Genomic DNA, 22,386 nt, shown 5'->3' on the forward strand with positions numbered 1-22,386 from the left:
GGGTATTAAACCAGCGCAGGAGTTTCTGCAGGACAGCTTCTGACGTGGGGTAGGATTAAGGCACAAAGTCGCTTTGCACTTTGCAATGCCAAAAAGGGGGTTTGAGATGCTGTGGGCAGAGTAGCTGCAAGGGGGTGAAGTCGCAGCTGGTGAGGGAGGCTCAGCACAGCAGCCGGCCCCGGCGGGAGGCAGCGTCCCTGGCGCACGGCGCTGCTTTTGAGGGAAAAAGGGATTTTTTTTTCTGTAGGAAGAGATCTGGGCCTGGCTGGATACCGTGGCGCAGGCATGCAACGGAGGAGCAAGGCCAGAGAAGGGGATGCCCAGGCTGGGTAGGCACGTGTCTGCAGACTCGCGCCGCTGCGGGACTGTGCGTGTGTCAGTGCTGCGCACAGCCACGCATGTCTTCACGGCCACGCGTATGCATGTGGGTGTGTGCGGGCAGGCGCCTATATTTATTTGTGTACAAACATAGATGTGTAAATGTCAGGGTGGATATACGTAACGTACGTGCGGGCATGGACAATCAAGTGGTTGTACAATGTATATGCAAGTGTGTGCACACATACGTGTCAGGTACGTGCGTGCACACACGTGCTACGTCCATGCGGGTGTCTGCGTATCTGTGCGTGTATGTGAGTGCGTACGAACGTGTGTGTGTGCCTGCCCGCACGGGTGTGCACACCCCCGCACCTGCGTGCAGGTGGTGGTGGGGGGTCTGTGTGCATGCGTGTGCATGGACACGTGTGTGCGCATTTGTGTGCTTGCCTCTGTGCGTGCATGGGGTATTTGTGCGTGCTTGTGTGCACAGCTGTGTATACGTGGGGGAGTGGATCCATATGGGTGTGCATGCACATGGGGACCGTGTGCACACACGTGCACCTGTGTGTGTGTGTCCATGGGGATGTGTGTACTTGAGTGTGTGTGCGCGCACACATGTAGGGTATGTGTGCACACAGATATGCGGGTGCATGCACACAAACACGTGCACATGCACGCACGTCCAGGCGCGGGTGCTGGGGGCTGCGCACCCACGTATGTGTGCATGTGTATGTGGCCACGGGTGTGCGTGCACCCACGTGCGCTTGTGGGCATGCATGCACGCAGGTACACGTGGGGGGAGGTTTGCATGGATCCATTCGTGTGCTGTGAGTGCCATGTGCCCACTGAGCCGAGCCCAGCTGAACACAGCCGAGCCAAACCGATCCGAGCTCTGCTGAGCTGAGCCAAACTGAGCTGAACCAAGCCGAATTGAGCTGAGCCAGATCCAGCCAAGCCAAGGTAGGCTGAGCTGAGCTGAATTGAACCAGGCCGTGCTGTGCCGAGCTGAGCAGAATCAAACCAATCTGATCCGAATCATACTGAGCTGAGTTGAGCCAAACCCAGCTGAGCAGAGTTGAACTGAGCTGATCCAATCCAAATTGAGCTGAGCTGAACTGATGTGATCCGAATCGAGCTGAGCTGAAACGAAGTGATCTAATCTGATCCAAAATGATCTGGTCTGATCCGAGTCGCACTGAGCCAAGCCATACCCAGCCCAATCGATCCAATCTGATCCAAGCTGATTCGACCTGTGCCGAACTGAACCCAGCCCAACCAAGCTGAGCTGAGCTGAGTTGAACCCAGTCCAATCGAGCCGAGCCGAGCCAAACCCAGTCCGATTGATCTGATCAAAGCAGCGCTGATCCAATCCAAGCCAATCCAAGCCGAGCCCAGCCGCGCTGGTTCGATCCAATCCGAGCTGAACCCAGTCCAATCGATGTGATCCAAGCAAATCCGATGTGATGCGAGCTGAGCTGAACCCAGCCCAAGCAATTGATCCAAGCCAAGCCGAATCCAGTCCAATCGAGCTGATCCGAGTCGAGCCGTGCCGATCTGAGCTGAGCTGAACCCAGTCCAATCGATCTGAGTCGATCTGATCCGATCCGAGCTGAACCCAGTCCAATTGAGTCGTGCTGGGCTGAGCTGAGCCAAGCTGAACCCAGTCTGATCAATCCGAGCTGAGCTGAGCTGAGCTGGGCCGAGCCAAGCCAGGCTGAACCCAGTCCGATCGACCTGAGCCGAGCCAAACCAAGCTGAGCCGGGCTGGGCTGGGCTGAACCCAGCCCGATCAATCCGAACCGAGCCGAGCTGAGCCAAGCTGAGCCAAACCCAGTCCAATCAATCTGAGCCAAGCCGAGCCGAGCCGGGCTGAGCCAGGCTGAGCGGAGCAGGGCTGAGCCAAGCCGAACCCAGTCCGATCCATGGGAACTGAACTGAGCCTAGTCGGGCCGGACCCAGTCCGATTGGTCTGAGCCGAGCCGAACTGAGCTGAGCTGGGTTGAGCCGAGCCGGGCTGAACCCAGTGCAATCGATCTGAGCCAAGCCGAGCCAAGCCGGGCTGAGCCAGGCTGAACCGGGCGGAGCCGAGCCGGGCGGAGCGGAGCGGGGCGGCGGGGCCGAGCCGAGCGGAGCCGGGCGGAGCCGAGCGGAGCCGGGCGGAGCCGAGCGGAGCCGGGCGGCGGGGCCGAGCGGGGCTGGCCCGGCGCCAGCCCTTTCTCATAAACCACATGCTGCCGCGGCGCTATAAAGGGGAGCGCGGCGGCGGCGGCCGCTCAGCCCGGCCCCGCTCGCCGCCTCGTCCGCACCGCCCCGCACCGCCGCGCCCGGCCCGGCCCCGCGGCTGCCGGCAGCCCCCATGCCCCGCCTCGGAGCCAAGGTGCGGCGCCGCCCGGGGGGGGCCCCGGCTTTGGGGGGGGGGGGGTTGCACCCGGTATTGGCGGGGGGGACAGGCATGGAGGGGGCACCCAGCATGGAGACGTGCAGCACTGGGGGGGGTGAGCACTCAGCTTGGGGGACACTGAGCATGGGGTGGGGGGTCGGGCATGGAGGGGGCACCCTGCTTGGGGATGTGCAGCACTGGGGGGGGTGAGCAGCCAGCTTGGGGGACACTGAGCATGGGGGGGGGGTGCACCCAGTATTTGTGTGGGTGGGTGAGGGGGAGGTCAGGCACCCAGCATGGGGAAGGGGGTACTCTGCCTGGGGGGCACACCCAATATATGTGTGAGCAGGGCATCAAGCTTATGGGGCACCCGTCTTGCCCATCCCTCTGTCTGTCAGCCCCCCCACCTCCTGCCTGTTTTGGTGGGGGGGACACGGTGGGGACCCCCAGAGTGGCACTGTCGCCCTGGTGGGGTGAGGCTGGAGCCTGCTGCGGTGGCCCGGCCGGCATCTGCTCTTTCACAAGACGGGAGAATTTCTGGGCTCCCTCCAAGGGAAATTCCCCCTCTCTCTCCTCCCAGTGCCAAGAGACACTCTCGGTGCCGGTGCTGTGAGAGATGCATCTGCAGGGTTTTCCTGCCCGAAGGGGTTTCCTGCACCCCTAGCTCTGGCTTGGGGCAATTTGGGCCTGGGTCTGAGGGATGGGAGGAGGATTCGGGGTGGAGGGGGTCTGCCGGGAGCCCAGGGAGGAAAAATAGCAGGAGAGATGGAAACGGTGCAGGAAAGGGGCCGAGAGGTCAGAGCGAGGGCTGGAACGTGGGATGGGGAAGTGGAGGCGCCGAAGGAGCTCGGGGCTGTGCCGGTCCCAGCGAGAGTTGTGTCCGGGCTTGCGCCGGCCAACTCTCGACCCGGCGCGCCCAAACGAAAAAAAGACAAACCCGGAGCAGGGTTGTGGGGGGGCCGCGGCGGGGTGAGCTCGTGCGGCTGGGTGGGACGCTGCTGCGGGACGCTGCTGCAACCTGTTGCTCTGCTGCCTCCAGGTGTGCCTGCTCCGCTGCACCCTGCTCTCGTCCCTCCTCTTCCTCCTCGTCTGCAGCATCCATGAGACAGAGCAGAACAGCTACTGCCAGCAGATCATCACCCAGAAGCACCTGGCCGAGTTGCAAGAGCTGGTGAGTGCCGTCCCGCTGCGGGCCCTGTTGCACCGGGGACGCTGGCAGGCTCGGCCCGTCCCCTGCTGAGCACCCGCTCCGGCGCCCGAGCACCCCTGGGCGCGCTGGCCGGGGAGGTGACCCGCCACCGTGCCTTTTGCCAGGGTGGCCGCGTCCAAAGGCTGGTAGGAAGAGCAGAGGAGAAAGCGGCGTGAGTCAGTAGTAGGGCTGGAGGGCGAGAAACAGGGCAAGGTTGGGGGCACCCGGCGGTGGGTGCTGGCGAGGAAGGACGGATGCGGGGAGCCGGCGCTGGCGGCGCAGGGGTTAACGTGAGGAATCCGGCTGCATTCCTGAGTCCAGCTGCTTGCCTGGAAGCTGGGCTGGCAACGGGGCTGAGGGTGGGTGGCAGGCGGCGAGGGGGGCTGCCGGAGCCAGCGGGGCCAGGGCGACAGGCGCCTTTGCCCTGCGTGCCTCCGGGGCAGCTCCCAGCGCTTCGGGGCAGGATGCAGAGGAAATCCCTGGCCCCTTCCCAGTTCCCGTGTGGGCCGGGAGCAGGCTCACCTCCACCCGACGAGCAGGAATTACATGGCTGTGGTCCTGATGCTCAGAGGAGAAAGCAAAACTGGGGATGCACAGGGTTTTTTTTAAACTTATTTTTATTGCTGCGGAGACATGTGTATGGCAGATCAAATTCAGCTTTTGGAGCAATGTTTGCTCTTCAGCTCTGGGGGTGTGTGGGTGAGCTGTTAGTGATGCACTTTGAATCCTCACTTCTTGCTCGCTTGCACCGAGCTCCCCAGGGCCTTGCAGCCGCTGCGTGCCAGCGTACAAACCGCTGGGTCTGGCCTCGCCGTACCTCTTCCTCTTTAAGCGCTCTGCTGCGGTGCCAGGAGCTGGCAGATGTCATTTTTCCAAGCTTGGCTTCCTCCGCCCGTCACGCCGGCTGCGCGCGGGCTGCCCTCCAGCTGCCTGCCCCACGGCTCCCTGCACCCTCTTCCCCGTGAAGCCTTTTGCAGCCCCGCGGCGATCCCGAGCGGGCGCCCGTTGGGGGGTGATCGGGATGGTGCAGGTTTGAAGAAAAGTTGTGGTTTCCCTGCCGGAGATTGCAGCCCTCTTCCTCCTGCATCCTGCAGAGGCGTTTGCGGAGGAACGGGCCCTCGCTGCAGGCCGGCCAGATAATGGAGCAATTGTTTCCAGGCCGACGCTGCTCTCCTGGCAGCCGGCGCACTCCCCGCCTGGGATGCAGGCCCAGAGTTATGCTCCAGGGCCTGGAGCACGGGGTTTGTCAGGAAGGGAGTTTTGGGGGTTTTTCCCCTTCCTCCCCTCTTCTGCAATTGGAAACCGTTGCGGCATGGGGGTCTGCGGGACTGTGGCGTTGCACAGAGCGCCGAGGCGGCGCGTGGGCTTGCACGGCCTCGGTGTCGCTCCCGGCGTGCCGGATGTGTCTTGGCCACGGAGCGGGAGGCCCCCGGTGCACGTGGCTGGAGGCCACAGGGCAAGAAGCAGAAGCAGGTCCCTTCGCCTCTCCCACCTATGTCTGGGGAGGAGGGTGCAAGCGGGTGCTCCTTGGGGCTGCGCCGGGAGAGCCGCTCTCGCGTTTCCAGCCCCGGGCAGGGCTGGGCTGTTGGGATGGGAGGAGGGAGGCAGGGAGCCCCTGGTACCTGCAGCCCGCACGGCGGGAGGAGGGAACGTGCTGCTCTTGCGGGAGATCTGGCCTCCCCCTGCTGCAGGTTGGACCTTAGGGAAGCGTCTGTGCGGCGAGGAGGAGGATGGAGCGGGATGAAGCAGGGGCTGGAGGTGCAGTGTGGGTTTATCTGCTGAGCTCCAGACTTGTTGAGACATCCGTGGCGGTGCATGAGCAACACCCCTGTCCGGCCACGTTTGTCCCCCGGTGACGGGGGCTGAAGCAGGGGGTCGGGCGCACTCGGGGTGACTCCCTGCTCTGTCCTTGCAGGCTGACACCCAGATGCAGCATCCAGGCAGGGTCTCCTTCAGGTTCATCGATAAGGTGCAGCTGGTGAGTGGCTCCTCTTGGCACCGGGGAGGCAGAGGGGTCCCCAGGCACTTTGGGACATCCGTATCGGGGTGCATCTCTCCCCCCTCGTCCCCGTCTCCCTTTTGCCATCAGTCCTCCCCCGCTTGGCGGGAGGCAGCACATGCGCGTTGGCCAGGAGCGCCCTGTCCCGCCTGGCCGCACGGCTGCCGAGTCTCGCCTCGGTGGGTTGGATTGGGACGCCGGAGATCTGGGCTCAGGGCTGCCCGCCCCAGGCGTTTCGTGGCTCCGTGCCTCAGTTTCCCCCCCCAGCAGGCCAGGAGGTGCAGCACTCCCTTTGCCCAGCTGGTGACCTGTCGGCCTTTTGGGGGGGGGGGTCTCTGCCCTGCCAGGACGACCCCGTTTGCTACGTGAAAGCCGCCTTTCCCCTGCTGGGGGAGATCCTGGGGAAAACGGAGTTCAAGGAGAACTCGTCCAACGCCAAGAAGCTGCAGACGGTGCGCCGCATGTACAGCCGCATCGACGAGAACGTGGACCCCTGCATCAGGGAAGAGGATGACGAGGAGAGAGAGGTACGGTTGTCTCTTGGGTCCCCCCCCCCGCCCTGCCGCGGGGGACGTGGATCCAAACCCTTAACCGTGGCTTTGGCACGCAGCCACCCTAAATGCAAAGGGGTGCTGGGGACCGGCAGGGTGCGGGCGCTGTGAGATGTGGGGTGAAACAGGGTGCTTGGGGATGGAGGACATGGAGGGGGGAACCCCCCCCCCACCAGCTGGCCCACACTCCTCTCCTAGCTGCAGGTCTTGGGCCAAAACCTTGCCCCAGATGGGACCCGTCTACTGGTGGCTCCTGACACCTGTCAGTGGGTCCAGCTCCGTGCCACCGGCCCCGAAGGCGGAGGGTAGGGGCGCGCGGGTCGGGAGCCGTGCCTGCCGGGCGCCGCTGAGCCCCGCTCTTCCTCCAGCTCTCGCAGAAGTGCTTCAGAGAGTTCACCACGTCCCCCTACGAGATGCTGGCGCTGGTGAAGCAGTTCTTCCACGACATCGACCTGCTGCTGCAGACCAAGGAGACCTTCGAGAAGGACTGCAGCCACGTGTACCGGAAGGTGTGCCTGGAGCCCGAGCAAACCAGCTCCCCGCTAGGTAAGACGGCGAGGCTTCGCCTCCGCCCGGCAAACCCCGGCGCGGCGCCGGCGGCTCGCCTGCATGACGCAGCTTTACGGCCGTGTGTCTCCGTCCGCGGGCACACGCGGGTAAACGCGGCCACGGCCCGTGTCTGCGTTGGTACCTGTCTCTAGGCTGCTGTGTGTCGGCAGGCTGCGTGTCTTCGTGTGGGCACCCCGGGCAGGTCCAGAGAAGGGGCTGACCAGCCTTTGAGGGATAAGAACCTCTTTTGAGAGGCGGATTTGGGCCGCAGCCGTGCTAGGGCAGGAAACCTGCCTGGAATAAGGCCGGCGAGAAGTACCGAGGGGGAATAAGGAGGCAACTCCGTCGGCCCGGCTGAAGGCATCTGGCTTAGCTTCCTCTCCAAAGCCACCGACTTGCTGCATGACCTCGGCCGAGTCGCATCAACTGCCCCGTGCCTCGGTTTCCCCCGGCCGGCCCCCTGGAGTAAAAGCCCACAGGCTGGCGCGAGGCTGAGCCCGCGAGGAGAGCGTTGGCCCGCCGGGGTGGAAGAGACTGTCGCTGCCCGTGCTTTTCTTTTTTTTTTTTGGCGAGCGCCCGTGCTGCGTGTTTGCATGCCGGCCGAGAAGACGGCCTCGCCTGTCGTCCGCGCTGCCGGCGAGCCGGCTCTGTGCTGCGTCTTGTCGCTGCCCCCCCGGGCACCGCGGGGACTTCAAAGGCGCCTTCCCGTTGACGGGGCTGCCCGGCTCCTGCCAGCGATGCCGAATCTTGGATGACCCGTTGCCGCCGGCTGAGGGGAGCCGATGATTTTGGCCTTGCCCGAGGGCTGCTGCGCGCCGTCTGTCCGTCCGTCTGTCCTCCCCTTCTCCCCGAGGGCTGCTGCGCGCCGTCTGTCCTGCGTCTGTCTGTCTGTCCTCCCCTTCTCCCATCGCCTGCTCTCGCTCCCACCTCGCTTCCGCTCTCTTTTTGGGGCTGTCCCCCCTGGCGGGGGTGGGGGGGGGTGCCGGGGTGGGCTGGGGACGCTGCCCCGAGCTCGGGTCTGCTCCTCCGGGAGGCTGCTCACCCCACGGCCCTCTCTTCTCTCTGCTTCTTGCAGGTGTGGGGACAGATGGTGACTGCAATGGCCTGTCCCCTGCCCTCCCTTCTGCCACCCAGCCCTCCCTCTCCGCTGCCGCCCGCGCGGGCAGGGAAGCGGCGGCCGCTAGCGCCCGAGTCCCTTACGGCCTCCTCCGTGCCGCTCTCGCCGGCTTAGACGGCAGCGCCCTGGCTCAGCCGCCCGCTAGCACGGACGGGGGCTCGGGGACCGAGGAGGTGCTAGGTGCCACGGCGTCCCCGCCAGCGGCGCCGGTCCCCGCGATGCAGCAGCCAGCTCGAGCCGTCGGCGCCGAAACGCTTCCAGATCCGCCCGGGACCGTCGTCCTCGCGGCTGAGGACGTCTCCATCCCGCCCGGGGATGGCGGGATGGCGGAGAGGGGTCCCCAGGGGACCGAAGCGGCGGTGCAGCCGCCGGAGGAGCCGGCTGAGCACCGCGGAGCCGCCGTCCTCCCGGATGCGCCGGGCACCGCTCGCGGGCTCGGGCCGCCGGACGCGTCCCCGAGCGCCGGCTCGGCGCGTGCCCGAGCGGAGGCGCCCGGCGAGGGCAGCGGGGCCAGGATCCTGCCCGGCGAGACGCCCGAGCCCGGCGCGCAGCTCCGTTTCTCCAGGACAGCCGTCGGCCCCGGGCCGCCGGCGGCCCCCGAGCGGCAGGGCTGGGCGCCGGGGGGCCGGCAGCCCCCGGGCCCCGGGGCCGGCGCACGCGGCAGAGCCTGGGGGCTGAGCAGGCTGCGCGAGCCCGAGGACGGCGGAGCCGGGCCCAGCTTTGACTCTCACTTTGTTCTGAGCGCAGAGCAGCACAGGAAGGAGCCGAAAGTCACAGGGAGCCACCGAGAGCCCCTGATATACGTGGCGGTGGCCAGCGTCGTGGCCGTCCTGCTGGCCGTGGGGGGGCTGCTCTTCTACAAGTATAGAAGCAGGGTAAGGACCCGTCCTGGCGGCTTTCCGCCGCCCTGCCTCAGTTTCCCCACCGGTCTCGCCCCGGCGGGTTTGGCGAGGCCGGGCTGGCGGGCGCCGGGCAAGCGGCCCCCTTTGCTGCGGGGTGGCACCGAGCAGGGTCGGGTGAGCGTCCCCGTCCCCGCCGGGAGCTCCCGGGCTCCGTCCCCTTCCCCCTGCCTCACCCCCGCTTTCCTTCCCTTCTCCCCCCCCCCCTTCCCAGGCCCTGGAGCGGCGGCTGGACGAGAGCGAGCGCGATCCGGAAGAGCCGGAGAGGAGGTGGGCTTGCAGGTGGCACGGGAGGCTGTCGTGTCCCCGGGGTGGGGGGCATCGGGGACCCCCCTCCTGCACCCCAACGTCTCCCTCCTCCCCCTGCACTAAACCCGCTGTTGGCTTCGCCCCGCAGGGCGCTGCAGGGAGCCCGGGGCCGGGCAGAGCTGGAAACGCAGCAGCTATGAGGTGAGCGGCCCCCTTCCTGCCCCAAATTGGGTGCGAGGACCCCCCCCCCCCATGCAGCCCCTGGATGGAGCCTCATCTTCCCCCCCCCCCCCCCCCGATTGTTCGTCCTCAGGGTCCGAGACGGGACGTGAAGCTGCTCGGGGGACGCGTTGGGGCCGTCGGCCGCTCTTTGCCCGCACGGCGGTGGCGATGCTCGCGCCTTCTCCTCCCTCGCTCCACGCCGAGACCCCGGGGTTGGTGGGGGGAACGCCCCCCCCCTTTAAAAAAAAAAAAAAAAACCAACAAGAAACAAAAAAACCCCCAAAACCGATGGGAAAGGACAAACGGCCGGGGGATGCGAGCGGGGCCGGCGCCGGGGAGCCGTCGGGCTCCGGCAGCCCGGCGTGGAGCGGCCGAGGACGGCGCTGCCACCAGCTCCCCGAAGCCCTCGGGGTTCCCCCCACCTGGACACTGTGAATATTTAAAGCGTGGTGGGGTCCTGGCCCCCACCCCGGCCCCCCACCGCTGCCGCCGTCCGCCTGGCCGGTACTGCGCTCGCCGCCCGCCCGAGCTGGCCTCGGGCTGTTGCTGCTTGGGCCTTGGAGAGATAGAGAGATTTTATATATATATATATATATATATATATAAAAATGTATATATATTTTTTAAATAGAGCGGATAAATCATTATCCGAGGGAAGTATTTAATGGGGGGGGCCGGCGTTCGGGCACCGGCGAGGACTGTTTGGAGATGGGTGCGAGGCGCCCCCGACCTTCCCGGCGGCGACGAGCCGGGAAGAGCCGAGTTCGGGATGCGCCGGCCCCCGAATGTGAAGTTGCTCTTGGGTTGTGAGTGTTATTTTTATACAGCGGAAGAATACATGGCTGAACCACTTTTTTTTGTTGTTTTCCCCTCTTTCTCCTTAAGAAAGCACTCCTATTAATTTTTGTATGTGTATTTATGGCTGCCTGAAGGTGGTTCCCGCGCACGGGAGTAAAGCCGGTGGGAATTCCCACGGGGGGAGCGCTGGGCGCAGCGGCGCTCTGCACCCGGGCAGGCGTTCCCGCCGCCCCGGCCTTCGGAGGAGCTTTGCTGGGGGTTAAAACTCATATGCAAAGGGGTGTCGGATTTTTTTTTTTTTGTATGGGTGGTTTTATGTTTGTTTGTTTTTTTTAAATATGGCTGGAAGTCAAATTATTTTGTACAAAGTCATTAAAAAAAAAAAAGTCTATTTAAAAAAATAAATAAATAGAAAACAGCTTGTATGTTTAATATTGATAACAAATGCGGCCACGTAGCACTTTGTAACGGGGGGAGCTGGTTTTGGGTGTGCAGGGGGGAGAGGGGCTGGGTGGGGGCTGCGTGGTCCTGGGGGCACCCATCCTGCCTGTTCCCCCCCCCCCCCCCTGGCTCGGGGACACAGAGGGTGCCCCGAAATGGGTGCTTTAAGGCAAACATGCTTGGCACCGCTCTCCCCAAAGCTTCCTGGGGCCTGGACAGGCAGAGCCTGAGGAGCTATTTCCGCCAGCGGGGAGGATGAGTCCTTCACCCCCCCGGCTCCGTCGCCTCCTTCCTTCTAGGAGCAGCGGAGCCGGGCGCGAGGGGGACGCGGCGTGCTCCTGGCACCCACCCGCTTGCCCTTCCCCGGGGCCTTTGCGTCCCGGCGGGGGGCTCCGGGAAGGGCAGGATGCGGCCGGGGCCGGGGGCCGAGGCCGCCTTTGCTGACCAGCAGGATTCCTCGAGGAAAGCATCCCGCCGGCTCCGGCTGGCTGCTGACTCAGCCCAGCCCTTCCTCTGCCCAGCCGGGGGCTTTCCCAGGTCCGGCTCCTCTTCCCAGGGAAGTGGGACCTATATATATCCCTCTGGATGCGGGCCACGGGAGCGGGCGGGCAGGGTCGGCGCGGGCCGGGTGCCGGCGATGAGCCGGGGCAGGTGAGGCGACCCCACGGGACGCGGGAGCCTGCACCCGGGCCGTTGATGGTGCAGCCGCGCTCCCCAGCCGAGACCGCGGCCGCAGCGGCGGGGACGGCGCCTGCCTGAGTCTGCAGCCAGCCCCCGGGGGGAAGCTGTCGGGGGCAATGGTTTTTCCACGCCATCAGGAGAGGGCGTTAACTCTGGAGTGGAACGACAGCAGGGCCGTGAGCTGAGCCGACTGCTTTGGTAGAGCTCGGCGGAACGGAAGCTGGCAGCGTGATAGCTTTCCATGCTACTGGAGAGGATGTTGACTCTGGAGCTGAATGATGGCAGGGCCATGAGCTGAGCTGAATGCTTTGGTAGAGCTCGGAGGAACAGAAGCTGGTGGTGCAATAGCTTTCCACACTACCAGAGAGGGTGTTAACTCTGGAGCGGAATAACGGCAGGGCCATGGGCTGAGCTGAATGCTTTGGTAGCACTCAGAGGGACGGTGCTGTTGAAAGCAGCAACAGAGATGGAAGCGTGTGAATACCTGCCCCTCCGAACCCCCAAATACCCTCACGCCCCGACACCTCTGCTTGCTCTGAGCAGCCCAAAGTGGCCGGGGGGGTGCGCGCGGAGAGCGGCTCCCCGGGGCCGAGCGGCGATTCCTGGCATGAGGCAGTGGCGGGGGGGGCGCAGGGAGCTGCATCCTCGGCACGTCCCCAGGGAAGCGGCTTTCGTCCATCCCGGCACCCCGAAACCTCCGCCGGGCATGCGAGCGGGCGCGCGGCGCTCGGGCCGAGCTGGCCGAGGCTGCTGGCGAAGGTGGGTTTCGGGGCTCGCCACTGACCCCCCCCCAGCCTGGGGGGAACCCCAAAAAGCCGGGTGGGCCAGCACTGTGGGGCGGGGGGTCCTGGCTCTGCATCCTGCTCCGGCCGCAGCTTCCCGGCACCCAGGGGCTCGGACCCCCCGAGCCGGCGCCCGCGGGAACCTCGCTGCCGGGCCGCTGCTCCGGCGCTACCCGCTCGCCCAGGGCAAGGGCGGGGGGGGAAAACCCCCCGAGCGGGCTCCGGCCGGCCTGGGAAAGCGTCCCCGGCTCGGCCACAGAGGCCACAGAGCCCGGCAGACTGCTGACGGGGCAGAGGCGTCCCGGAAAGGGCCTGGGGCCGGCGGCGGCCAGCTCGGCCCCGGGGCCGGTGCTTCGCGCCCTGCCAAAAACAGCAGGTTTCGGGGGCAGCACGCGCCGGTGCGAACCGGGCTCGGGTCCCCCCCACCCCGCCGCCGGCGCCTGGTTTGCAGCGAGCCGAGCGGATGCCGGGAGAAGGGGTTGGGTGGGTTTTTTTTTTCCTCCCCCCCCACCTTAATTTTTTTTCGGCTGCAGGAGGGTTGGTTCGCTGGCGTTTGGCGGCAGACGCAGTGATTTGGGTTGAAAAATGTTATCTGCAGCTCTGCCCCCCCCCAGGGCTTTTTAACCCAAACGCTGATTTATTTCTTTTTTTTTTTGGCGGGGCTGGCCCCAGGCGGAGGGGGAGCGGACGGCTCCGGCTCCGGCTCCGGCTCCGGCTCGCCAGCCCGGCTCCTTCCCGCAGATCGAAGCCCCGGCTCAACTAACCCCCAAATAACGCCGGTCGCGGCCCCCCCCCCCCCCAATCATGTCTCTGCTGTTGCTGCGTGTGTGTATGGGGGGGTGTGTGCTGCTCTGTGCACCGGTTGTGTGTGGTTGTGCATGCTGCTGTGTGCACCGGCTGTGTGCGCGCTGCTGTGCGTGTGCTGGTGTGTTGTCGCTGTGTGCACCAGTTGTGTGTGCATGCTGCTGTGCGTGTGGTTGTGTGTGCCGCTGTGCGCGTGGTTGTGTGTGCCACTGTGCGCACCGGTTGTGTGTGCGTGGTGCTGTGCGTGTGGTTGTGTGTGCTGCTGTGTGCACCAGTTGTGTGTGCATGCTGCTGTGCATGGGGTTGTGCGTGCCACTGTGTGCACCGGTTGTGTGTGCATGGTGCTGTGCGTATGGTTGCGCGTGCTGCTGTGTGCACCGGCTGTGTGTGCATGCTGCTGTGCGTGTGGTTGTGCGTGCTGCTGTGTGCACTGCTTGTGTGTGCGTGCTGCTATGCGTGTGGTTGTGTGTGCTGCTGTGTGCACTGGTTGTGTGTGCGTGCTGCTATGCGTGTGGTTGTGCGTGCTGCTGTGTGCACCGGTTGCACGTGTGTGTGTTGCTATGTGTGTGGTTGTGCGTGCTGCTGTGTGCACCAGTTGTGTGTGCATGGTGCTGTGCGTGGGGTTGTGCGTGCCACTGTGCGCACCGGTTGTGTGTGCATGGTGCTGTGCATGTGGTTGTGCGTGCTGCTGTGTGCACCGGTTGTGTGTGTGTGTGTGTGTGTTGCTATGTGTGCGGTTGTGCGTGCTGCTGTGTGCACCGGTTGCACATGTGTGTGTTGCTATGTGTGCGGTTGTGCGTGCTGCTGTGTGCGCCGGTTGTGTGTGTGTGTGTGCGCACTGCTACGCGCGTGTGTGTGCGTGTGTCCCCGCGTGCCCCGGCTGTGTGTGCGTGTCCCCGTGTCACCGGGCGCGTGTCCCCGCGTGTCCCCGCTGCCCCGCCTGCCGCCCGTCCGTTGGTTTGCGCTCCTCTTCCCGCGTCGGTTGCAATCTCTTTTCCCGGTTCCCCGTTTCCCTCCCGCCTCACCCCAAACCCGGCTCCCTCCCGCCGCCAGGGGGCGCCGCCGCGCCGCCGCCCGGCCCCGGCGTGCGGCTTCGCTGCCAGGCGGCTGCGTGCTGACGTCAGGGCGCGCTGACGTCGCGGCGGCGGGCAGCTCCGCCCCTGGCGCCGAGCGCGGCGGCTGCAGGTCCGCGCCGCAGAGTGGTCGGAGCCGGCGGCACCGGAGCGGGCCGGGCCGGGCCGGGTCGAGCCGAGCCGAGCCGAGCCGGGCCGGGCCGGGCCGGGCCCAGCGCTGTGCCCCTCCCCGCCCCTCCGCTCCGCGCCCGGCGCCGCTCGCGGCCCCGGCCCGCCTCGCCGCCGCAGGATGTCGGTACCGGACTCGGCCGGCGGCGACGAGGTGAAGCAGGCCAAGGAGATCGAGGACGCCGAGAAGTACTCCTTCATGGCCACCGTCACCAAGGCGCCCAAGAAGGTACCGGCGGGCAGCATCGGGGCCGGCCCGGTTCGGGGCGGGGGGGAGCGGGGTCCGTGGCGGGCCGGGGCCGGTTCGGGGCCGGGGAGCGGGGTCCGTGGCGGGCCGGGGCCGGTTCGGGGCCGGGGAGCGGGGGCCGTGGCGGGCCGGGGCCGGGGAGGGGAGGATGGGTAGCAGGGTCTGTCGCGGGCCGGGGAGCGGGGTCTGTCCTGGTTCATGGGGGAGCAGGGCCAGGGCTTTCCCAGTTCAAGGTGGCCAGGCCATGGTGCTGGCCCACTTCTTAGGGGGGCTGGACTGGGAAACAGGGGGCTGGTCCAGTTGGGAAGAGGGTACTGGGAAAGGGGCACCTAGTGCAGCTTGAGGGTTTTGGAAAGAGGGACCTGACCCCATTCAACAGGGGAGAGAGAAGCAGGTACCAGGTTCAGAGGGGGCTGCTACCAGGAAACCATGTTTGGCCCCATTTGGGGCTCAGCTGGTACCAGAAAGGGGCTCTTGGCCCAGTTTGAGGGGGGCAGACTCGGTGCTGAGGGGCCTGTACTGGGATACGGCCCTGGCCCAGTTTGGGTCAGGGGAGGTGCTGATGGGGGACCGGTACCAGCGGCGTGGGGAGCCGTGGCCCGGTGTGGCGTGGCCTCATCTGGAAGGTGCTGGGGTCAGCCCTGGTAGGGCAGCTGGTACCAGGGTGAGGGCAGCACCAATGGGTCCTGTTCAGCACCGTGGAGCTGGGCTGGCTGAATCGAGGGAGGAGCAGAGGGGCTGGTTTGGTGGGGTCCTGGGCACCCCACGGCGTGAGGGTGCCTCGAGGGTGTCCCCAGGGCAGGAGTGCAGGTGGAAGGGGGCTGGGGGGACCCATTAAATGGAGCGAGCTGGCTGCGGTGACCTGGGGATCCTCCTGTAGGTCACCCTGAAGGGCAGCAATAGGAAATTCAGAGCATTGAACTTTTGGGGACGGGGCGCTTCGTTGGAGGCTTGGGTGGGATCATGTTTGGGCTGGGACAGAGGCTGCCAGAGCAGCCCCCAGCTCTGAGCTCTCCCACGTCGCTTCTTCACCCTTTCATCCTTAAAGACCTTCTCCAAGGAGTTCCCAAAATCTCCCTGGGCTGCCCCCCAGCCAACAGCAGCCCTGCTTGCATAACCGTCAGCGTGCACCCGGATGGGGCTTGCGAGCAGGTGAGCTCTGCCTGCGAAGTCGGATGGCTGTTTTAGCAGGACCCGGCTTTTAGATCGGCTGGTGCTTGGCCGGCCGAGAGCGAGCGGACGCCTGCGTGCCGTTGCCTAGCTGGGCGCCGAGCTTCACTAACGGGCCGCTGAAGTCGCGGCTCCTGCCAGCGCGGTGGATTTGTGCCGCGAGGCGCCGCGCGGGTACCCGGAGGTCCCTGCCGTGCCGAACATTGCGTTCTCCCCGGGGCTGCAGCCGCGTGCCTCGGAGCTGGGAGCCGAGGGCAGAGCAGTCGCAGCGAATGCAAATGTCTTCCTTCTCCGGGCGATGCGTCTTTTGCTCCGGCGAGCCGTGGGATTAGGGGAGCGGTAGGCCCTTGTGGAAAGGCCGCTGACAGTCGGCTGCGTTTGGGTTCTCTCTCCTCGTCCCGGCTTTCGGGCTGGCGCGCGGCCGCCAGGGAGCGGAGGGCCTGGTGGGTCTCCCTGCGCCTTGCGTGTGTTTATCCGGCCTGTGGACGTCGCCTGGAGCAAGGAGCAGAGGAATGCGGAGCTGGGATCTGCCTCTTCCCAGAGGTGGCTCGGCGGCACAGCCAGACATGGCTCAAACTCGGGCGATTTTTTTTTTCTTTCCTTTTTATCGTCAACATCTTCCACAAGAGCTGTTTAGTTAAAAGCGCGAGTCTATGGCTGTGTGAACATTACCAGCCAGGTGATTTGAGAAGGAAGAGCGAACTACTACTGCTCAAGTATCTTACAGGGCCAAAATACAAGTAGCAGAAGGGAAAGCAACGTGCGTGTGGAGAGGGAATCAGTCCAGCACCCTCATGGGCTTTGCTCGTATCTGTGGGGATAAGGGGTGTTGCATTACCCCCTTGAAGTTGCTGTGCTTACAGGCTTGTTTCACAGCCGAAGAGCAACCATCAGACTGTGGCTGCTGCAGCCTTTCCCGTCTGGGTGATGCTATTAAAGGTGCCCAGAGCAACGCAAGTTGTTTGAGGTTGATAACATCAGCAGGCAGTGCGATCTTGGGGAGTGCGCGATGCAGCTGAGGTCAAGGAACAAAACGCTTTGGGCCGCTGTTTTCCTTGCCTGGCTAGTTACTGTGAATAGCGCTCAGTCAGTGCGGCGGCCTTGGCAGGGGAACGAAAGGACGAGGAGGGGAGAACTGCCCTCCTGAGATAAGCTGCTGAGTGCCCCCAGCACAAGGCGTTTTCCTATGTCTTCAAAGCAGGATCACCGTGAAACCCTTAAAATGCTCTTTTTGTTTAAATGTGAGTCAAAGTGACTTGCGCACTTGCTGTGTTTCTGTCTTTGAAGCACTCCGCGCGGTCAGAGATGGTCGAGACAGATTAGTTTACCTGCGTGGAGGTAGAGGGAATCGCGGAGCGCTGTTGAAGCAGCGTCCCGGCTCGGTGTTTGGTTCCTTGAACTTTGGCGATGTAGTTTGCATAAGGCTTTGGAGATGGAGGGAACGCGTCCAAGGTTAGCGCAGGCTCGGCTCCTTTGTGTGCCCTGCTCAATAGCTTTTCAAAGAAGAGCCTTAACTTGTGTCAGCGCTTGCAGAAAGTGCCAGTGCGCTGCAGAGGAGCTGGCGCGAGGAGCCCGTGAGTGTCCCGTGTTCGGCGCCGGGGAGCTGATGCTGTGGTTTCCCGAAGTCAGAGCCCAGCTCGGCCCTAGAGGAAGGTCTCCGATGTAGCCGGAGGGCACGCTGGCCCCGTGCGTCCTCTGAAGAAGTCACCGTGCTCCTGGCCTTTGCTACACTGCCCTGGAGGCACCTGGAGCGATCCTGTGAGCTACGTAACCAGCCCGGGGGATCTCTGACATATTTATTTTCCCTCTTGTCATTGACTTGGTTAAGGTGAAAAAGTGAAACAGCAGGAGGTAAGAGATTAAGAGATTAAACGCGATCAACTCCGGGTTTAAGTAGGAGCCAAAGTAGTTGAGGGGAAGAGAGCTGTAGCCTTTCTGCAGAAATGTGGTCAGTTTTCCTCCAGGAGTTGGGGTTGTCTGGCTGTGCCGAAGCTCCCTTTTTGCTGCAGTTTACTGGAAATTGGGCTGTCAGCAAAATAACACCAGCTTTGGTCAGAGTGAGGCGGTTCCTTGGCAGAGAGTGGTTTGAAGGCAGAGGTGAGCGATATTGAGCCTTTTACTTTCTCCAGTGTGTGCCTAGATGTTGCTGGGGGATTTTGGAAACCAGCAATTTTGGGGTGCCTTGCCCAGGGAGAAGTGAATATGGGTTCGTCTAAGCAGGGAAAGGAGAGCTCAAGGGCAGGGTGTGCTCTTCTAGATCCCCGGGTCCCATCACCAGTGCATCTGGGCATCGGTTCTTCTGTCTCCCTGGAGTTCTGGAGGTGCCCTTGGATTTGGAAAGCAACTGCTGTCAAATCAGCCGGTCAGCGGAGCCTTTAAACTCCCGGCCGAGCTGAGCTACGTGTGCCCTAGAGCGGGGCGCGATGTGACACTGTGCCTAGAGACTGATGGCAGAGCAAAGGGGCTTTACAAGCCCTGTCCCTGTCTGTCACTGTGCCCGAGCCGGGCTGTACCCTTGTCGCGTGGCGTCCGCTGTCCCGTGAGATTGGATGACGGTGTCAAAGCAGAGGGAGCGCGCAATGTCTGTCCGGACTGTGGTCCCCTGGTGCGTGCCCCCCTCCTCGCCTGCTCCTTCGCACCTGGGTGCCGGCAGACGGACGTGCTCCGGCTCTGCACACCGATCTGCTTATTCATGCAGCAGAGCTGGAGCGTGAAATGGGCTCCAGCCTCTAATTTGCCCTCGGGGAGGCGTAAGCTTCGCGGCACCCCCGTGTGCCTCGCGAAGCCGGCAAGCCCGTCGCCTGCGTTTCAGTATGGTTCGCGGCCGGGGGCCAAACGGCGCGGGCTCTGCGGGTTTGGTCGCCGCGACCCTGCGGATGCTGGCGTCAGAGGAGCCCCGCTGAGGCTGTGTGCTGGCGGTGCAGAGGAGAATGCTAATGCACCGTGCTGCGGCTTTGCAGTGGTACCGAGCCGGAGCCGCGTGCTGGCGGATGCAGGGGTGGCACGAGATGGGAGCAGGGGAAGGGGACGGGGCAGGGAAAAGCTGGGGAGCTGACAGGAGGATTGCCATCCTCTGGAAAGGGCTTGCCGCCTTCCCCAAAGCATCATCTCTGCTGCTGCTTTTTAAGGTCGCCTGCATGAGCTGCACTCTCGCTGCCTGAGCAGTGTCTGACCTTGCTGCAGTCTGCTCTGTCCCTGCTCCTTGCACAGCCCCTTCCTGGAGCTGGGCTTTCTGCCTTTTTTTTCTTAGTCCCAGGTTGTCTCAGGTCTCTGCGGTTCTGCTCTCTCAGGCAGGGTGCTAATGAGTCTATCTTTGCCTTAGATCTGTCAGGAGGACAAGGTTGTCCTTGTTTATTCTGACAGAGCTTCTAGAGTTGCTTATTTTTTTCTCTTTTTTATTTCATCCCTTAAGCGGACAGACTGCTTGTAAATCTTCCTCTGCCTTTGGGTGCTTGTCCCACCATCTCCTTGCTTGGTTGCTTAGTGGTGCATGTGATTGTCACCTCCTTACCCAAATCCTCTATGGTATTTTGATTTCTCACCCTCTTCTCGTCTCCCTGCAGGTTTTCCTTTTGACAATGAGCTGCTTAGGCTGGGATGTTGTTAAGGGATCATTCTGCTCTTCACACACCATCTGGGATAGATCTGGCCTTTCTTGGGGTGCAAAAAGGCAGTAATATGTGAACGCATTGCTGCGGTTAGATGATCAGCTCAAGCCTGACCTGATTGTATCCCTAACCCATGGCGAGTGCAACCCACAAGGGTGTTTTGAGCTAAGATGATTTACTTTGCAATTGCTGGGCGCTGGAAGCAGACAGGTCATTGGTGGTGCTGTGTTAAATGACCAAATCTTAATTATTTATGTTTTAAGTCATTCTTCCCCTTGGGTCCTTCTCAGCACTCTGACTTCTTGGAGAGTCTCGCTGCTGTCAGTAAGGGAGGTCTGTCCCTGTGACCCAGCCCTGCTGCAAGACCAAAAGATGCTGATTTAAGTTCTCCTTGAACTGAAGAGCAGGAAGAAAGGAGCTTTTGGGGATCTGACCGAAAATGAGCCATCTTCAAAATGACGTGCCATGGCAAATGGTTTTTTGCATCTCTGTTCTCCTCCTCCTGCAGTCGCATGAGGTAGGCTCGGTTTCCACTCTGATGTCTGGTCTTTGGAGATAGGAAAGGAGTTGGCTACTCATTCCCTGTAGTCTTCAGAAGCAGCTCTTGTCTTGTTTTAGTGGTGCCAGCTGCAGTTGTGTGGGAGTTGGGGTCAGCCCATCTGAACAGTGCTGGTTGTCCTACTTGCCCCATTCCATTTCCAGTCTGGGCTTTGAGATTTCTTGGTGGAAATCTCCTTTCCATGTGAGCCGCCAGGTCTGGAGCATGGGAAGTGGGCTGATGACAGAAGAGTGGTGTTTTCTTGAGGCCTTTCCCAAAATGTGAGATTGTCTTGTGCCAGGGACCAGCCTATAACAATACTTTCTTTGGGACCCTGACAGTTTTCACCATTCTTCTTTTCCAGCCTGTGCAAATGTTGGAGTCTGTTCTGTGCTCCCTGCTACAGGTTGTGCTTTGAGGTTGGTTTTTTTGCTCTGGAAAAAGCCCTTCAGGGCTGGGTTGGAGTTGACCCTTTCAGATAACTGGTTGGCTAAACAGAGAGCTTTGCAGGTGAGGATCTTACTCATGTGGTTCCTCCAAGGGGTCGGCAAGTGGATTGTCCCAGGTGTTTGAGCAAGAGGAAGAGTGGGACTTGCCTGCTCTGAGCAGCACTCAGTGGAGGAGGCTTGCTTGTGCCTGACTGTGTTTTTATCATTAGGAGTTTCCTGTGGCGACGTTCCCGTTTGCAGAAGGCTTGTTGCGTTTCCTGTGGAGCTCTTTGATTAGCGCTGCTTATCTGGGGACTCTGACTCACGTTCACTGAGCAGATTGTGGTGACGTTTGAGGTGACTGTGCTAGAGCCTGCTGCTGGTGCCGTAGAGCAATGGGTGCAAAGGACCTTGAGCTAATGCTTCTGCAATTTATAACCGCTTGGCCCGATCCCCCTTTATCAGTGAGTTAAGGGACCGGATTGGATCAGTGGAAGGCTGGGTCCAGCGTAGGAAGGTCAGGGAGTCCTGCAGAGGAGAGTTGGTGAGGAGGACCATCTTGTTATCACCGCGGTGGGGTACTCCAGAGCCCCTCCATCAAAGCCCTCTACAGTATCTGAACGGCTCTGTCCCACGATTTGGGTCATGTTTATATCTTGACCATCTCCCTTTGATTCAGCCTGTTTTGCACCATACCCCTTTAACCTTGGGCTGAACGTCATCACGACATGCTCCCCCAATGTGGTTAACCCTCAACGGGGCAGGACATGGGGAATGGGTGCTTTTGGATGTCTCAGTGGGTGGTGCAAGCAGAGGGCTGCCGTTTGGGGTGTTTTCTGAGCAGCCCAGGAGGCTGAGGCTGGTGTGTGTCTGGTCTCCTCCCTCGCTGACCCCGGGGGCTCCCTGCCTCTGGGAAAGCGGGACGCGGAAGCTGTGGCTATTCATGCCCTTGGGAGGCCGCCCCGCTTGCCCTGTCGTACTGGGCTGCTTGAACTGTGAATTTTAATTACATTTTGGGATCAATACGGTGGCCTTGGTAACGAGCTTATTGCTGCTGCAGAATCTGTTTACTTCAGGTTGGTGACAGCCAAAGAACTTAGGTGGCCGGGGACGTGATGTTCCAGCTAGTCAAACAGGCCGCATTGTAATTCGGGTGAGGATCCCGCAGCCGTCGGGGAAGTGGGTACAGCTTCCCTTTGGCTGCCTCCTGCAGACCTGGAGCCCGCAGGCAGGTCCCATTCATGGCCAGCAAAGGAACTGCTTAATTCAGAAGCAATGGTTTGGGTGGGGGCTGTAGGATCTTAGTTTAGAAATGAGGCGTGTAGGTAGGGAATGGCTCCTTTCAGCCTTTGTGGGGAGAGAGGAGGTAGGAACCTGGAAAGGAGGTTCCTCGGGGCTTTGCCTTGCTGAAATCTGCTCTGTTTTCTTCTTCCAAGTGGCCTGGGGTGAGTTCCACCTGCGACTGCGTTTTTCTCTCTCTTCTCCTTTGCCTTCCCGCAGGGAGCCCTGAATATTGCACATTCTTTTCTGGCACCGCGGGGAGAGGCTTAATTCCAACCTGGGCATGTTTTGGAGTGAGAACATCTGGCCGATCCCTATTGACCTTGGAGCTGTCAGCCGTTTGCAGGCAGCATAGTCTGGATCTCCCTACGTGAACCAACCCCTTCTCCGAATACACCCTGAACTCGCTGGGTTTCTCTCCTGCCTTGCAGCTCCTCTAATCAGAGGTTGGTGCCAAAAGGAAAGTCATTCCCAAAGCTAAAAAAAGTAGTACGCTGGTAACCAAGAGCCAGGCTGCTCTAGACGATGCACTTGCGGAAATACCAGTGCAGTGGGCTCAGCGGGGACCAGCCTGTGCAGGGTGTGTGCTGAAGGTGGGAGCGTTTTTTCCTCTGAAGGCTGGAGCACTTTCCTTGTGTTTCCAATTGCACGGCTGTGTTTCCTGACTCTCTGGGATGCATTGCAAATAGGCTGCTCCTGTTTGGACTCTGATCCTGCCAGGTGCTTTCCCTTAGAGACATGGCATGGGGATGGAGGGTCTTTTAATGGCAGCTGAGAGTAGCTGGAGACTAACCTGGGTGGTTTTTGCCATGTTGGTCTTTTGAAAGACCTCAAAATAGACCAGATAACCTGGGTGCCTTTTGTGCCACATCAGAGTTCAGTTCTCTTGGTCAC

The 22,386-nt window shown here is 62.3% G+C and overlaps 2 protein-coding genes across 8 annotated transcripts in view; both read left to right on the plus strand.

Moving 5' to 3' along the window:
* The first annotated feature begins 2,590 nt into the window (after nucleotides 1-2,590).
* CSF1 (colony stimulating factor 1) lies at nucleotides 2,591-9,897 on the plus strand. Of its 2 annotated transcripts, none has more exons than XM_068918452.1 (9): nucleotides 2,591-2,695; nucleotides 3,738-3,869; nucleotides 5,803-5,865; nucleotides 6,234-6,413; nucleotides 6,806-6,983; nucleotides 8,062-8,978; nucleotides 9,217-9,272; nucleotides 9,400-9,452; nucleotides 9,565-9,710. In XM_068918452.1, exons 1-8 carry the CDS (start codon nucleotides 2,675-2,677, stop codon nucleotides 9,449-9,451), a joined length of 1,599 nt encoding a protein of 532 aa, XP_068774553.1. In that variant the 5' UTR covers nucleotides 2,591-2,674; the 3' UTR covers nucleotide 9,452; nucleotides 9,565-9,710. The 2 variants fall into 2 exon arrangements, with proteins under 2 accessions (XP_068774553.1, XP_068774554.1); XM_068918453.1 differs by having other exon boundaries at nucleotides 2,592-2,695; nucleotides 8,851-8,978; nucleotides 9,565-9,897.
* Nucleotides 9,898-14,239: 4,342 nt separating this feature from the next.
* Nucleotides 14,240-22,386, plus strand: part of AHCYL1 (adenosylhomocysteinase like 1) — a 29,435-nt gene continuing 21,288 nt past the window's right edge. Inside the window, exon 1 of one of the 6 annotated variants that reach the window (XM_068918184.1) lies at nucleotides 14,240-14,449. In XM_068918184.1, coding sequence (XP_068774285.1) covers nucleotides 14,342-14,449 — 108 coding nt within the window. In that variant the 5' untranslated portion in view covers nucleotides 14,240-14,341. Of the gene's footprint in view, nucleotides 14,450-16,248; nucleotides 17,489-18,314; nucleotides 18,600-19,566; nucleotides 19,763-21,631; nucleotides 21,657-21,716; nucleotides 21,939-22,386 lie in introns of those variants that run through there. The other 5 variants (XM_009672532.2, XM_068918183.1, XM_009672531.2 and 2 more) reach the window with 5 other exon arrangements.

This window comes from Struthio camelus, chromosome 24 (assembly GCF_040807025.1).
Source record: "Struthio camelus isolate bStrCam1 chromosome 24, bStrCam1.hap1, whole genome shotgun sequence".
Classification (NCBI taxonomy): Eukaryota; Metazoa; Chordata; class Aves; order Struthioniformes; family Struthionidae; genus Struthio; species Struthio camelus.